The following is a 16,307-nucleotide window of genomic DNA, read 5'->3' as shown; positions in this document are numbered from 1 at the left end:
AATAATACAAATACATTTATTTACAGTAAAAAAGTCACTGCAGATTAAGTTTTTAAGTTTTAAGTTTCAAAAACAATATTCACATTATAATCATGAATTGTAGCTGAAATATAGCAATTGATGCATGACGTCCACTACAGTGGACATGTGATTAATCAGAGTTTTCTCTCAATCTAAAATCAAAACTTGGAAAATTTTACTGTGATATGACAGATATTGCTTGATGCTGCAATATATTTTTTTTACCTACAAGAGTCTCCTAGGATAGAAGGAATGGGTGGATATTCCGGAGCAACTTGGCATGTCTGACTGACCCTTTGGAGGGGGGAAAAATCGAAACACGAAGGCTTGCCACTTGGTTGCAATTTATAGGATGATGCACCAGGGTCCAATAAAGAGGCTGATGTGCAACTTTGCTATAAAAACCCCGTGCAAATTCAAGAAAATGCTTTTTTAATAGCTGTCCACTGTAGTGACCACTATGCGTGAAAGGGTTAACATGTACATATGTTACATAGTTAGGCTACATAAAGAAATCTCATGGAGCGTTAAAACGCAAGTAACACGTGCTCAGGGATGGATTATGATTTGTAAAGGCCCCGGGGCCAGTTATCTCCAAAGGCTGAACATGATATTACATATCATTAAAAATATTAAAGTTATTATAAAAACCATGTTATATTTGAGTTGTTAATTTCAACCTTTAATAATAATATCAACTCCCTGAGTTTACAGCATTAGTGAGAGATTTTTCCTTGAGAAAAATTAACATGTAGCTATATATGGTAACTGATGTTTATCCAAATGAATTGATGTAAACATTGTTACATGTTGTTACTAAACTTAATGAAATTCTGTTTGGTCAGCAAATGGTTTGAGAATAACAATACACTTGTGATGCAAGTTTGATTTAGGCTATATGCTGCCTGCTGAACATGGGTTTGAGCTCTTATATTTAAGCATTAAATATATATTAATGCATTAAAATGTAGAAAATATCTTGCCCCCAAATCTAGAAGAACTGAGTTCCACCCCTCATAGTCTCACAAAATCCTGTGGATTGTTTTGACGTCACTAGTCTAGTTGTGATAGGTATTACAATCTGATTGGACCTGTCGTTTCGAGTGCTGTGGCTACTAAAATTTGGTTTGACCAGTGAAAAAGCTGTAATTTCCAATATACACTCTGCTTAATTGCCTTTTTTATTTGAAGGTGCATCTTTTACAGTCGTTCAAACAACTGTAGAGTGAAGGGTGTACGCTTTTACTTTGTACAGTTAAATAATAGCTATGCTAAAACATACTCTATTACTCTCTCTAGGCCCATTTTGTTGGATCATTTATAATTAGGCAACAAAAAAATATACAAATGAGGCAAATAAAAAATTAGGCAATGTTTAAAAATGTAGTCTCACTTCAACTTAGGGAAAATGGGCAGTTATGCTGTAATAATAAATAGTTATTTTTCCAATACCTTTCACACACAAAAATATGCTCAAAGAGTGGTTCTAATAAATATAATTTTAAACAGGATGGGACAATAGTTCTGTAAGACGTTTTGGGGCTGTAGGAAACTCAGAAGCGAAGACCAGCAGGTCATGGTGAACTGGGGGTAAATATTGTGCAAAGTACACGTTCGTTTCATTGCAGCAATTGTTCCTTTGATTACTGTTATAAAACTTTTTTTTGCACATATCATCATGAAAGGGTTATCTATACATACACATTGAAATTAATACATGCTTTATTCTGTTGTCAAACTGCAGATAAATTAAGACGGTGGTATAACACAGGGAGTCTATGTTCCCCATATGTAATTCTGTGTTATTTTTATGAACTCTCTTTCAGACTGACTTTAAGTCAAGTTTTGGATTTACTTGACACTGATGATCCAGAGCCTGCAATTTGTAATATAGCAGTGGTCCCTAAGATAGAGAAGGATGCAATAGAAAGCGACTGTGATAGCGATGCATCTGACATAGATTTTACTGGTGACTCAGCTCACATACCATCAAGAATTTTGATTCTACTGCAGAACTGTTTGGATCTGATCATTTTGAGGAAATTGAACCTGAATGCAAAGACCAACCAAAACTCACAATTCAAACAAGAAATCTCTCAAAAAAACTTGAAGCTGCTTCATCATCTTTATTGATATCTTCAGATGCTACTACTGCCACCATGCCAGAACCCTTGGCAGAAAACATCCCTGAACCTGCCTGCGGCGACCAACCAAAACTCACAATCCGAACAAGAAATCGTACAAAACAACTTGAAGCTGCTGCATCATCTGTTTTGCCATCTTCAGATGCTACTGCTACCACCATACCAGTGCCCGTGGCAGAAAGCACCCCTGCTCAGCGGATAAAAAGTAAAAAAAAAAAATGTTTTTTTATAATTCCAGAGTGTTATGTCTTTAGGAAGGTGATATCTAATCTGAGTTACACAAGTTCCACAGTTGTGACTGTTGATTGATAATTTTTGTGATGATTTATTATTAATTGTTACATGTTTCCTTCCACAGGATCATATTTAATCATTTTAATTTTTGTTTTAAATTTTATTTCTGTAAGTTTTTTTTTTGTAATTTTAAGTAGTGTCATTTATGACTACATTAAGCAATATATGAAATCAGTTTCCTATCATTTATTTTATAATTTTATTAAAAAATTGGTGCCATGCTGCTGCATAGGATTGCTATTTTGTCATTTTTGAAACTGAGCCAGACAATGTTTACATATTTGTTCATCAAATAAAACACTTCAACAATTTAATCCAGTCTTTAAACAAATTTCTGGGATTTTTTTATATACACCATAGACTTAGACCACCAGTATTCTACCACCAGTAACAATTGTGACCAGAGATAAAACTCTTTCCATGGACTTTCCAAATTTCTCACATTGACATTGTTTAATATACTTACAAATACCACACAAACTCATATCACCTCTGGGAAAAATTTGCGATTAAATGGGTTGACCCCTTATATTTAGAGTTTAAAGAATTTAATGTCAATCCAATTTATAAACTTAAGCATTTCAGGTCAAAACCTAATTGCACAGATTTTATATCCACAAGATTTAATAAAAAATAAAAGTATAGAGGCAGCATTGGGAATAAGTAACCATTTTATTAACTTCCTTCAAAACATTGAGGCAGTTGGAAGAGGCTTATGAAATTCACACTTCACAAGTCGATAAATAGGTTGTGCAATCAAGGTAGAAAATCTGTTCCCTGTGATCTGGAAATGTGATCCCTTAATCCCCTTTTTTTATCAATTACAATCACTCTGCAAGTTGAAGTAATCTAAAAGTCACAAAAGTAACAATTTAGAGTTATCCAACTACAGAGGGCAACAGTAAACATTGCTATGGAGGTAGCAATAGTGGCTTTGGAATGGCTTAGTCGACCTCCTCAATGGTTGGGCCGGAGGATCCACCTCCTGGAGCAGCGCCGGCTCCTGGGAAGCCACCGGGCATACCCTCAGGCATACCACCTGGCATGCCTCCAGCACTCTGGTACAGCTTGGTGATAATGGGGTTGCATACTTTCTCAAGCTCCTTCTGCTGGTGCTCAAACTCCTCCCTCTCAGCAGTCTGAAAGTTTTCAAATAGCAGTTGCAAAGTCATTTTGGGTATGCAAATGCAAGTTAAGAAGAGTAATCAAAAAGCCACATGATTGAACAAATGTCTCAACTGATGGAAAATTTACCTGGTTCTTGTCAAGCCAGCTGATGACTTCATTGCACTTGTCAAGGATCTTCTGCTTGTCCTCGTCACTGATCTTGCCCTTTAGTTTCTCATCCTCAACAGTGGACTTCATGTTGAAGGCATAGGACTCCAGACCATTCTTGGTAGACACCTTGTCACGCTGCACATCATCTTCAGCCTTGTACTTTTCAGCCTCCTGCACCATGCGCTCAATGTCCTCCTTGCTGAGACGACCTGAAATAGACTTTCAGTTAACCTCTGAGGTGATCAGCAAAAGTAGTCATTCAATATTTTAGTACAGAAGAGAAAGATTTACCTTTATCGTTGGTGATGGTGATTTTGTTCTCCTTGCCAGTGCTCTTATCAACAGCTGAAACATTCATGATGCCGTTGGCATCAATGTCAAAGGTGACCTCAATCTGGGGAACACCACGAGGTGCAGGAGGAATTCCAGTAAGCTCAAACTTGCCCAGCAAGTTGTTATCCTTGGTCATTGCACGCTCACCCTCATAAACCTGAGCAGAGGGGAAATTAAAATAAGATAGCAATGTTAAAGAGATCCAAGGAACTTGTGACAAGACTAAACTCATAATATAATTACTTGGTACCCACCTGAATAAGCACACCAGGCTGGTTGTCGGAGTAGGTGGTGAAAGTCTGAGTCTGTTTGGTTGGGATGGTGGTGTTACGCTTGATGAGGACGGTCATGACTCCGCCAGCTGTCTCAATTCCAAGGGACAGAGGAGTGACATCGAGCAGTAGCAAGTCCTGAACGTTCTCAGACTTGTCACCAGAGAGAATGGCAGCCTGGACAGCTGGAACAGAAGAGTGAAAAATAAGAACCTTGGGCAACTTGAGAAAATCAGATAGGAATGACAACAGTCGCTCAGACATCCAAGGAAGGTGCTTGGGCCATCTTTGGTTTTTCAACCTCTGGTGGAAACTACGAATGGCAAGGAATCAACTTCATCATAGCGAAGGAACAATAAGAATAAAAAGAATAAAAATCTAAATAGCTCACCTGCTCCATAGGCGACAGCCTCATCGGGGTTGATGCTCTTGTTGAGCTCTTTGCCATTGAAGTAGTCTTGGAGCAGCTTCTGGATTTTGGGAATGCGAGTGGAGCCACCAACCAGGACAATGTCATGAATCTGAGCCTTGTCCATCTTGGCGTCACGAAGGGACTTCTCGACTGGGTCCAGGGTGCCACGGAAGAGGTCAGCGTTGAGCTCCTCAAAACGGGCCCTGGTGATTGAGGTATAGAAATCGATGCCCTCATAGAGGGAGTCTATTTCAATACTGGCCTGAGTGCTGGAGGACAGGGTACGCTTTGCCCTCTCGCAGGCGGTGCGGAGACGGCGAACGGCTCTCTTGTTGTCGCTGATGTCCTTTTTGTGCTTGCGCTTGAACTCTGTGATGAAGTGGTTCACCATGCGGTTGTCAAAGTCTTCTCCACCCAAGTGAGTGTCTCCAGCAGTAGATTTTACCTCAAATATGCCATCCTCAATGGTGAGGATGGACACATCGAAGGTGCCACCACCAAGATCGAAGATGAGGACATTCCTCTCAGCACCAACCTGGAAAGAGGAATAAGAGAATAAGTATCTGTACACCCATCAATAAGCTGTACAACACTCTGAATAAAACGTCGCTCAGACATCCAAGGAAGGTTCTTGGGCCATCTTTGGTTTTTCAACCTCTGGTGGAAACTACGAATGGCAAGGAATCAACTTCATCATAGCGAAACTTAAGCTAAAAAGAACTGAATAAGGCCACCAGTTCATAAAGCTACTTTGACATGCAAGTTTAACTAACCTTTTTGTCCAAACCGTAAGCAATAGCAGCAGCAGTTGGTTCATTGATGATACGCAGAACATTCAAGCCAGAGATGGTTCCAGCATCCTTGGTGGCCTGTCGCTGAGAGTCGTTGAAGTAAGCAGGCACAGTGACCACAGCGTTGGATACAGTCTGCAAGGAGAGTGCAAGTAAAGATGCTAGTTGCACACTTGGATCATAAGGCAATTAACAATTCAGCTACATCATAGTGCATGTCGCTCAGACATCCAAGGAAGGTGCTTGGACCATCTTCGGTTTTTCAACCTCTGGTGGAAACTACGAATGGCAAGGAATCAACTTCATCATAGCGAAACACATCGAGTCAAAGGGGAGTGAAACAGAGCTACTTGACAGCTGAATGATTGCTCACCTTTCCCAGGTAGGCTTCAGCAATTTCCTTCATCTTGGTGAGGACCATGGAGGAAATCTCCTCAGGGTAGAAGCTCTTGGTCTCACCCTTGTATTCAACCTGGACCTTGGGACGGGTATTGTCATTGATGACATTAAAAGGCCAGTGCTTCATGTCAGACTGAACAACACCATCATCGAACCTGCGGCCAATCAGACGCTTGGCATCTATAGGAGAACAAGATATAGGTACATGATTAGGATATATAAAGGTTTAAAAAAAAAAAATGCAACATATTTTGCAAGGATTTCGCTCAGACATCCAAGGAAGGTGCTTGGCCCATCTTTGGTTTTTCAACCTCTGGTGGAAACTACGAATGGCAAGGAATCAACTTCATCACAGCGAATAATTTTTATAAATGAATTTATAAGACAACTACTCACCAAAGACGGTGTTGGTGGGGTTCATAGCAACCTGGTTTTTCGCAGCATCTCCAATCAATCTCTCTGAATCTGTGAATGCTACATAGCTTGGAGTGGTCCTGTTTCCTTGGTCATTAGCAATGATTTCAACTTTTCCATGTTGGAAGACACCTACACAGGAGTAGGTGGTCCCGAGATCAATACCAACAGCTGGTCCCTTCGACATTGTGTCTGAAAAAAAAAAATCAAAAGTATTGATAAATTGAGTCAGGTTTTCTTAAGTACTAATAAAAGTGATCCAGACCTCTTTGATTAGCCAACTATACTGCTGTGAAACCATATAATGCCCAGCCCAGGCCGGGAGCACATGCGGATATGCGTCAGACCACGTGGTTTGAGCTTCTAGAATATTCTACGGTCAAACACTGAATTCGGAATCGCACTGATCGAAATCGGTTCAAAATGCAGTTTCAAACCTTTTCGGTTACTGTGCTAAGTGAAAGCCTAAACATTTAAAGGAGGATATAGCTGCTACCAGTTTTATGTAACCATATAAATCTAATCAAAGATTAAGGTCGGTTGAGGCCCGTGGTAAGATTACACGAGGTGCCAGTTGCGGTTTAAGTTAAATGTAACATTGTTCTCGAGTAACTGTTATTTGCCTGTAGACATTAAAATGAGTAACTTGGCTTAATCTATCACACTTTGATTTTTCTTCGAAAATGAGCAAGAGTGTCTACTAAAAGCAGATTAGGTAAGTGAAACTACCTGTAATATGCAACTCACCGGTACTAAATACAATAAACAATAGCGGAATTATTATTAATGGTTAAGCACATATGGAAAATATTCGCTATAAAACAAAATAAAAACTAAATGTATCCCTCTAAAAATCACATTTTATAACAAAGCTGTGGTAACGTTCAAGCAGTGAAGAGGTTTTATTTTTCTGTGAGATTGTAAATACAATATAATCGAGAAAGAGAGAACAAAGACCTTACCAAGCTGGAAATTACAGAGATGAGTGAAGATGCCGGTTGGAGAGCTGGAATGGCGACTAACTGCCTCGCCTTGCTTCGGTAAGAGAGAAGGATCGAATGTTCTAGAACAGCATTTATTGCCGGTAGCTGAGCCAATGAGATTTCAGATAACTAGACTTCTACCCCTAAGCACCAATGAAAAATCGTAATACTTCGTGTAGACACGCCCATTGAGGAAGAACCAAGGATCAAACTGGTTAGAAAAAATTCCACTCCAGACCATCCCCCTCAGGTTTGCCGCAATCGATGTCAATGCGGAACAGTTTGTCCTGCTGCTACTGTACATATATGAACGAAATTCACTAGAAATGCGACGATGATACAGCAAAAACACAAAGGCGTTGCTTAATAGAATACGAAAAGATTAAGCACATGAATAAAATGTATCAATAAAAAAAATATAGTCAAAATATCTTGAAATGACCTTGGTTTGGAACAAAAGGTCTTGTCTAGTAAAGTTATAAGTCGTTACATACAAGTTTGTAATAGAGATCGAATAGGATTTTATTTATTTTTTAACTATATGCTTTTTTAACAAAACATGTAGCACATGTTTGATACTCTAATGTGTTGGTAATACTCTGCTCCACTGTATATCATCGCATGAGGAGCTGAACACACAAAGCCGACTGAAACCTGAGCCCTGATAGATCTAGGGTTTGGGGCAGTGTCAAAAATCTGTTTATTTAATATATTTTATGATCTAGAAAAGGGATATGAAGGAAACAATGAGTAAAGGAAAGTGAACGAATCAGAGGAAACAAACCATTGCATAATAGCCCAGTAGGTGGCGATACGAACGAACAATTCGAATCACTAAAAAAATGAGGAAATGTCTACAACATTTCATGGAATTCACTAAACACAGACAAGTCACATATTAGGTGCCAAAAATCTTAATATTTTGTGAGTATATGTTTTGTTTTTTGTTTGTTTTTTGACTAACACAATGCTGAAGAGGAAGTTAGACATCAAAAACGGAGCCAAATTATAATATATCCATATATCACATGTTTGAAGATTCACCAAACATAGCATTCACATGTTACATAAAATAGAGTTTTATTTCATACAAAAACAGTTCATACATTTTTTCATTCATATTGACTTTTAAAACAGGGACTTTGATAACAAGGAGAGCAGCAGCCATTTCAGGTTAAAAAGAACACTTTTTATATCCTATATGTTGAAACGTCATGCAGTCTATTCCAATTTTATCATGGGAGCACTTTAAAGTTATTAAACTGTAAATGACACATAATAAAACACTTCTTTACATTCAGTATCAAAATAATGTAAACCAGCAACAATGTAAATACAGAATAACTAACAGTATATACAAAAGCCTATATTTATCAGCTTTTCCCAAAATAGGATTAGTGAGCACCATTGTTTATTACAGAACTGCAAAATGAGTTCAGTCTTTGATGAGGATTCAGATACAGCTGAATTTCCCTCTAAAGTTCAGTCTCCTTGACACAAGCTCCGTCAAGTTTGTTACAAGCTGTTCTTGAACTGTCTTGTGTTTCCGTGATCACATCTACTGTAACTGTTGACTTTTCTGTATTCTGCGGCGTTTCTTCCACTCTGTATTCTGTGAAATTTGAGTTCCAAAAGCCTAGACCGAAAATCAAGAGAAATATGAAAAATTAGTCGTTTGCAAAGACACAAAAGCTTGTGTGTTTGATCTACCATATTAGATGGTTTAAGTGGTTATACCTTGTCTTCTCCTCTCCTGGGACTGCTTTTCTTCATGACTGGCTTTTGATTTGCTGCTTTCCACAGACTGGTCTGATTCTTCATTCTCTGTTATAAAATCAGATTAAAATGAAAAACTGTAGGCCTATCCAGAATTAAATCACAGCTAAACCCTAGAATATAAATTAAGCTTGAAATTAAAGTAAAAATATATAAATAATCTTATATTACCTTTTTTCCAGGCTATATGTGCCCTTCGCAGTCTGATCACAAAGAAGATGACTACTATAAGTAAACATATGATGAGGCTTGTGACCAGCAGGATCAGCAGTGGTGAGCTTTCCTTACGATTGTATTGTCTGTCTTGGTCCCCTATGTCAAGGTCTGCAAATACACAAAGTAATATAATTATCATCAAATTACATCTTAGGATAGCATCACAAAGGCATAAGAAAAAGTCTATTTTTATCACTGCAATCTTTAATAACGTCCTTCATTACATGTTGCTTTTATTTTAATTTGGACTTGCAATTAGCAATAATTTATAAGAGAACAAGGTGGAAATTTTGTCTTGCTGGCTTGACAATGAAGCATTTTATTTTTTATGAGCTTCACACCTTGTGAGTCGGTGCCATTTTTGGTCATGAATCCTTCAGGTGATATGGACTCCGACGAGTTTATGTTCTGTGCTGAAATGCAAAGGTAGATTTGAGATTAATTTTACAACATAAAATAAGCAGGAAATTAATGGTATATTATGTTCAATATGTCATGTTTATATGAAATGAATTTAATATGAATATGAACACTTACTTGTCAAGTTTATATCTGTTGCAGTAGAATGTTCGTCTACTAAAAGAGATCACAAAGCAAATTAATTCATCACAAAGCCTTATACAAAACACACATCAGCTTTTACATGAAATTGTAATATTGTTAATAAGTGTTTTGTCATGCAAAATTGCATAATTTACCTTGTCTGTGGTTTGAGGTAGTGCTTTCTCCAGTTGGAGTATTTTCTGACGACAATTCCATGTGTGCTGTGATCAGATGGTGAATTTGTTAATCAGTTGTGAGGTATCAAATTTAAAAATCAAAAAGGTAAGATACTGTCTGTCTAGAAGTGACTGTGTGCACACTGCAAGAGCTACCAGTAGGTGGAGGCAGAGAGTTACAAGGAGCAGAAGCTATTTCTATTACCAGTATGTGGTTTTATGTGAATCCCTCACACAGAAGGGGGTTTTGCTTTTATTTTTATCTGAGCTGTATTTAAAGTATTCTGTCATGTGCTGGCTCAAATACTCCTAGTTTATGTAGTGTAATTGGTGTGACATCACATATTTCATTACTTGTCCAAAAACATGAAATTAAGAGAAACGCTCACCTGTACTGCTAATGGCAGGAGCAGACGTGACAGTGGTCATTGTCTCAGTTTTTAGCACATCTCTAGAACTGGAATACCTTGTTGTGGAGGCCGTAACAGCTATGTGAAGACACAATAAAAACATCAATGTTGACTGTTTGCATATAAGAATCGGACTTTTTGAAGTATTTGAAAATATACGTGGTTAGTGTGTCTATTCTGAATGGGGAACACAGCCTGTTTTGTTCAGAGAAATAGCTGACTTCCCTTACATCATGTGATTGATAACTCTAATATGGACCACACATTCACTTCAATTGGAAACTACCAAATACTCCAAGTGTAGATTAACTTTCTCTGTGCAGCACAGCCAAGCAAAATCCCCTAATATTTCATTTCCCTTTTCTAATAATGGCTAATGTCATATATGGCAAAATGCTCCTGTTTTTGGTCACATGCTTGGGAAATCAGTGGTGGTGGTGAGCAAATATGGCGGAACTGGTTTAATGTACTGAAAATGGTTATATGTACCATTTGTGGTACTTACAGTGATTTTCAATGATGATAAAATCCAGCACTTGTTTTGGGAGATCTTTGTGTTTTGCCAGGCACATCACTGTTGCTTCCCTGATATGAGTTTTGATTGTTAAGATGCTAACTGCCAGTGACCTGTTGGATCTCCCCTCTCGCAAGGTATTGGGTAGAGCTGTTAGGGCAAAACAGGGCATATTCAGTAATCTGTGATTTTTAATTCAACTAGTATGAGAAACACCCTAAATTTATTATTGATAGTATCATTGTTTGCATTTATCCTTAGCTGACCTGCTTCAGAATATTGTGTTTCCTCTATTTTTCACGAGGTATTAGTAGTTTCACAGTGTGTGAAATGACAGAAGGCATGGGACTTTCTTTGTCAATATATCTGTTTCACAGTATGTCTGTGGGTTATATTTTGTAATGTTTTTAAAAGAAGTGTCTTACGCTCACCAAGCCTGCATTCTAATATACTGATTTGGTGCTCAAGAAACATTATTTCTTGTTATTATCAGCGTTAAAAACAGCTGTGCTGCTTAATATTTTTATGGAAACTGTGATAATTTTTTTTAGGATTCTTTGATGAATATAAAGTTTAAAAGAACAGCATTTATTTGAAAGAGAAATCTTTTGTGCCATTATAAATGTCTTTACTGTTACAATTGAAAGCATTCCTGCTGATTAGAATTATTCATTTCTTTCGAAAAAACGTATATATAGGCTATATATATATATATACACACACACACACATTACCGGTCAAAAGTTTGGAAACTTTCTTCCCCCCTAACTGTCTGCCCACTCAAACTGAGACACTTCTCGTAACTTACCTTCAATTTCAACCCCACTGATTCGCCAAGAGAGTTCAGGTGGGCTGCCATTCGCTGCCACTGTACATTTGAGGATTGTTTTATCTTCATACTCGGCCATTTCTATTTTTGGTGCCCCTGTGACCAGATCAAAAAGAGTCTCATTTTATATTCCATTATTCATCTGCAAATCATTTTATGCATGCTTTCAGAAAAGATGAGGGATTAAATATGTATATTTACCCAGAACTTTTACTTTGAATCTTTTTGAAACGACTTTATCTTCATACAGAAGACATTTATAAAGCCCTTCATCGTCGAGTGTAATGTTAGACAGGAGTAACACATATTCAGAGTTGTCTGAGGTAAAAATGCTGCTCCTTGAATCTCGTAGACCTGTACGGGAACATGAAATAAATCTTTAATGTTTATGAAATACAACAAAGAGGAAATGTAACAGTGTTTTAAATGTGTTTTTCAAAGGTTTTCACACAATATATAGTGTTCTTGCCCTCACCTCTGATGTTGTTGAAGTACATAACATGACCTTGTGGATTTCTCCACTCCATGAATGCATTCTCACTGAAATTTCTTCGTGGACATTTCAATGCCAGTGTGTCTCCTTCTGCCACTGTAATGTACTTTGTTGCGGAACATTCTCTTATTCCTGTGCAGAAAGGAAATAAGTAATGAGAATCATCAAGTTTTAACAAAACGTTCCAACCAAAGACATTGATCAAAGCTAAATATACAGTCCAGAGGTGGGCTATAGTTTAATGGAAGAACAGTAGGTTGATAAGGGGGCAGATAAGACCGCAGACGCCCTACGCTCTGCTCTGACTCATTTGAGTATTCTCAGCGCTCTCGCTAGCTGCGGCTGAAAGTGAGAGGGGGCTACACTTTGCATTAGAGTGACTGCTGTAAGTGGTCTTTTATTTGCTTGTGTGGTTCAATCTTGCAGCGAGAGAAAACTTGCCACTGTGACACATAAAGCGACATGTTGGTGCTGGAACAGGAAACAGTGGTGTTAAAACGTTATTCACAGAGGTGTAAACATATCAAGCTGAAGTTCTAAATCAGCCGACATGGGAGTGTGATTTTTTTAGTCATAGGTAAAATGACATATATTTCCTAATGTGCAATTTTATGTGGGAGTTATAGTACACTAAAACCGCAGTGCAATGATTAATTAAATGTAATATTCCTTTTATTCACCTTTGAACTTAATTCCATTTAATAATGTAACTTATTTATAATTTTTAAATATGTGCAGTTATATTCACTGATACTGTTTTTCATTATTTAGGTCCTTTATTGAAAAGCTTTACATCCACTGCTGTGATGATACCGTATTCAAGAATAGTTTCCTGTTCATATACCACAAGGTGAGTACACATAAAAACTAAAGTTATATCTTTCAACCCAATCTAATGAATGAAACGAGTTGCACAATGACTGTTAAAATCATGTAGAAATCTATCAAACGCCATCATAAACACTGAAAGCACTAACACGTCGGACAACGTAACCTCTAAAAACAATTATTTGTTGGATTTTATAATTTTTATCGTAAGTGGTTGCACACAATTGATTTTAGCTACATTTAAACAAATGCATTAAGTTGAAAGTTCAACTTAATGCATTTGTTTAAATGTAGCTAAAATCAATTTTGTGCAACCACTTACGATAATTTTTTTTAATTAAATTCAACGAATCATTAATACATCCACAAACTAGTAAACCACAATGCCACTTTATTAAGTCAGAGATATAGCCTAAACCGTTTCAAATAAGAAATATGTTTGTCTTACCTCCTACAATCAACATCAGAATGTGAATAACAAAGCCGGTTTTGATCTCCATACTGCACGCTCTTGAACTCTGAAGCTCACTTCCTCTGCTTAGACTCTTTTAAAGAGAGTGGCTTCCATGACATCATGAGATGTCATGGTCTTTTCCCCTGTGCGAATTAATGTGTGAAGTTTCAGGGGCATTTCGGCCAGAGGTTGGTTCTCGTTTAGAAAATTCACACTTGCCCACTTTTGACCTATTAAGTTCTCATCAGTCGAATGATATGTCTAATTCAGACTTACATTCTGACTGTAATATAATATAATATAATATAATATAATATAATATAATATAATATAATATAATATAATATAATAGTTTAAAAGTCTGGGGTTGGTACGATTTTTAAAAAGAAACTATACTTTTAGACATTTTTTTACTCAGCAAGGGCACATTAAATTAGTCAAAAGTTGCAGAAACATTTATAATGCGACAAAATTTCAAATAAATGCTGTTCTTTTTATCTTTCTATTAATCAAAAAATCCTGAAATAAATGCCTCACAGTTAAATATATTAAGCAGAAGAACATTTCAACATTGATAATAATAAGAAATGTTACTTGAGCACCAAATAGGCATATTATGATGATTTCTGAAGGATCATGTGACACTAAAGACTGGAGTAATGATGCTGAACAGGCAGCTTTGCCATCACAGGAATAAACTACTACATTTTAAAATAATTACATTATATTTACATTTATTCATTTAGCAGACGCTTTTATCCAAAGCGACTTACAAATGAGAACAATAGAAGCAGTTAAACTAACAGTAGGACGACAATATGCAAGTGCTATGATCCTTCTCAGTTTAATCTAACGCAGTACATGTCAATTTTTTTTTTTTTTTTTAATACTATGAGAATAGAAGAGAAAGTGTTTGTATTACTGGATCAAGCGCTGTCGAAAAAGAAGCGTGCGTCTTCAGACGTTTCTTTAAAGTGGCTACAGACTCAGCAGCTCTGGTTGAGTTAGGCAGCTCATTCCACCAGCAGGGAACAGTCATGGTAAAGGTCCGAGAAAGAGGACCTTTATTTCAAATATATTTAAAGTTATTTTAAATTGTAGTGTTTCACAGTATTACTGACCCCAAACGTTTGAATGGTAGTATATCATAATATAATATATTACTGTAATACACTTAAGTCTCCTAAAGATCTTCATCAGTTTCAATAACCTTCCTCAGTTGTGATGAATCATCCAGTCTCTACACTGGCCATCTCTTGACTTTGGTAGAATATTTCAGTGTTGAAAATCTGGAATTCAAAATGTATTTTAAACTTATGAATATGGTTTTTTTTATATATATATATATATATATATATATAATGTTTTATTTTATTTAAAAGTAACCATTCTATATTTATATATATATATATATATACAGTGGGTACGGAAAGTATTCAGACCCCCTTACATTTTTCACTCTTTGTTATATTGCAGCCATTTGCTAAAATCATTTAAGTTCATTTTCCTCCTCATTATTGTACACACAGCACCCCATATTGACAGAAAAACACAGAATTGTTGACATTTTTGCACATTTATTAAAAAAGAAAAACTGAAATATCACATGGTCCTAAGTATTCAGACCCTTTGCTCAGTATTTAGTAGAAGCACCCTTTTGATCTAATACAGCCATGAGTCTTTTTGGGAAAGATGCAACAAGTTTTTCACACCTGGATTTGGGTATCCTCTGCCATTCCTCCTTGCAGATCCTCTCCAGTTCTGTCAGGTTGGATGGTAAACGTTGGTGGACAGCCATTTTCAGGTCTCTCCAGAGATGCTCAATTGGGTTTAAGTCAGGGCTCTGGCTGGGCCATTCAAGAACAGTCACGGAGTTGTTGTGAAGCCACTCCTTCATTATTTTAGCTGTGTGCTTAGGGTCATTGTCTTGTTGGAAGGTGTCTGAGGTCCAGAGCACTCTGGAGAAAGTTTTCGTCCAGGATATCCCTGTACTTGGCCGCATTCATCTTTCCCTCAATTGCAACCAGTCGTCCTGTCCCTGCAGCTGAAAAACACCCCCACAGCATGATGCTGCCACCACCATGCTTCACTGTTGAGACTGTATTGGACAGGTGATGAGCAGTGCCTGGTTTTCTCCACACATACCGATTAGAATTAAGGCCAAAAAGTTCTATCTTGGTCTCATCAGACCAGAGAATCTTATTTATCACCATCTTGGAGTCCTGCAGGTGTGCTTTCATGTGTCTTGCACTGAGGAGAGGCTTCCGTCGGGCCACTCTGCCATAAAGCCCCGACTGGTGGATGGCTGCAGTGATGGTTGACTTACTACAACTTTCTCCCATCTCCTGACTGCATCTCTGGAGCTCAGCCAGAGTGATCTTTGGGTTCTTCTTTACCTCTCTCACCAAGGCTCTTCTCCCCCGATAGCTCAGTTTGACCGGACGGCCAGCTCTAGGAAGGGTTCTGGTCGTCCCGAACGTCTTCCGTTTAAGGATTATGGAGGCCACTGTGCTCTTAGGAACCTTAAGTGCAGCAGAATTTTTTTTTGTAACCTTGGCCAGATCTGTGCCTTGCCACAATTCTGTCTCTGAGCTCTTCAGGCAGTTCCTTTGACCTCATGATTCTCATTTGCTCTGACATGCACTGTGAGCTGTAAGGTCTTATATAGACAGGTGTGTGGCTTTCCTAATCAAGTCCAATCAGTATAATCAAACACAGCTGGACTCA

At 37.5% G+C, this 16,307-nt stretch overlaps 2 protein-coding genes across 4 annotated transcripts; both read right to left on the bottom strand.

Moving 5' to 3' along the window:
- Positions 1–3,112: 3,112 nt before the first annotated feature.
- On the bottom strand, positions 3,113–7,476 carry hspa8 (heat shock protein 8). Its single transcript, XM_082158263.1, has 9 exons — positions 7,321–7,476; positions 6,341–6,550; positions 5,919–6,124; positions 5,528–5,680; positions 4,734–5,289; positions 4,325–4,527; positions 4,029–4,227; positions 3,714–3,946; positions 3,113–3,598 (listed from the first exon to the last, which is right to left on the bottom strand). The coding sequence occupies exons 2-9, from the start codon at positions 6,543–6,545 to the stop codon at positions 3,404–3,406; spliced, it is 1,950 nt and encodes a 649-aa protein (XP_082014389.1). The 5' UTR covers positions 6,546–6,550; positions 7,321–7,476; the 3' UTR covers positions 3,113–3,403.
- A 928-nt stretch (positions 7,477–8,404) lies between these two features.
- crtam (cytotoxic and regulatory T cell molecule) lies at positions 8,405–13,723 on the bottom strand. 3 transcript variants are annotated; one of them, XM_082158273.1, is made up of 12 exons: positions 13,575–13,723; positions 12,281–12,430; positions 12,007–12,159; positions 11,785–11,901; positions 10,968–11,126; positions 10,442–10,540; positions 10,032–10,097; positions 9,871–9,909; positions 9,675–9,746; positions 9,289–9,441; positions 9,079–9,165; positions 8,405–8,977 (listed from the first exon to the last, which is right to left on the bottom strand). In XM_082158273.1, the coding sequence occupies exons 1-12, from the start codon at positions 13,624–13,626 to the stop codon at positions 8,817–8,819; spliced, it is 1,308 nt and encodes a 435-aa protein (XP_082014399.1). In that variant the 5' UTR covers positions 13,627–13,723; the 3' UTR covers positions 8,405–8,816. The 3 variants fall into 3 exon arrangements, with proteins under 3 accessions (XP_082014399.1, XP_082014400.1, XP_082014401.1); XM_082158274.1 differs by having other exon boundaries at positions 9,871–9,906; XM_082158275.1 differs by lacking the exon at positions 10,968–11,126.
- Positions 13,724–16,307: the final 2,584 nt, after the last annotated feature.

This window comes from Leuciscus leuciscus, assembly GCF_965113295.1.
Source record: "Leuciscus leuciscus genome assembly, chromosome: 24".
NCBI classification, from domain to species: domain Eukaryota; kingdom Metazoa; phylum Chordata; class Actinopteri; order Cypriniformes; family Leuciscidae; genus Leuciscus; species Leuciscus leuciscus.
This window is presented reverse-complemented; position numbering and strand designations above follow the sequence as displayed.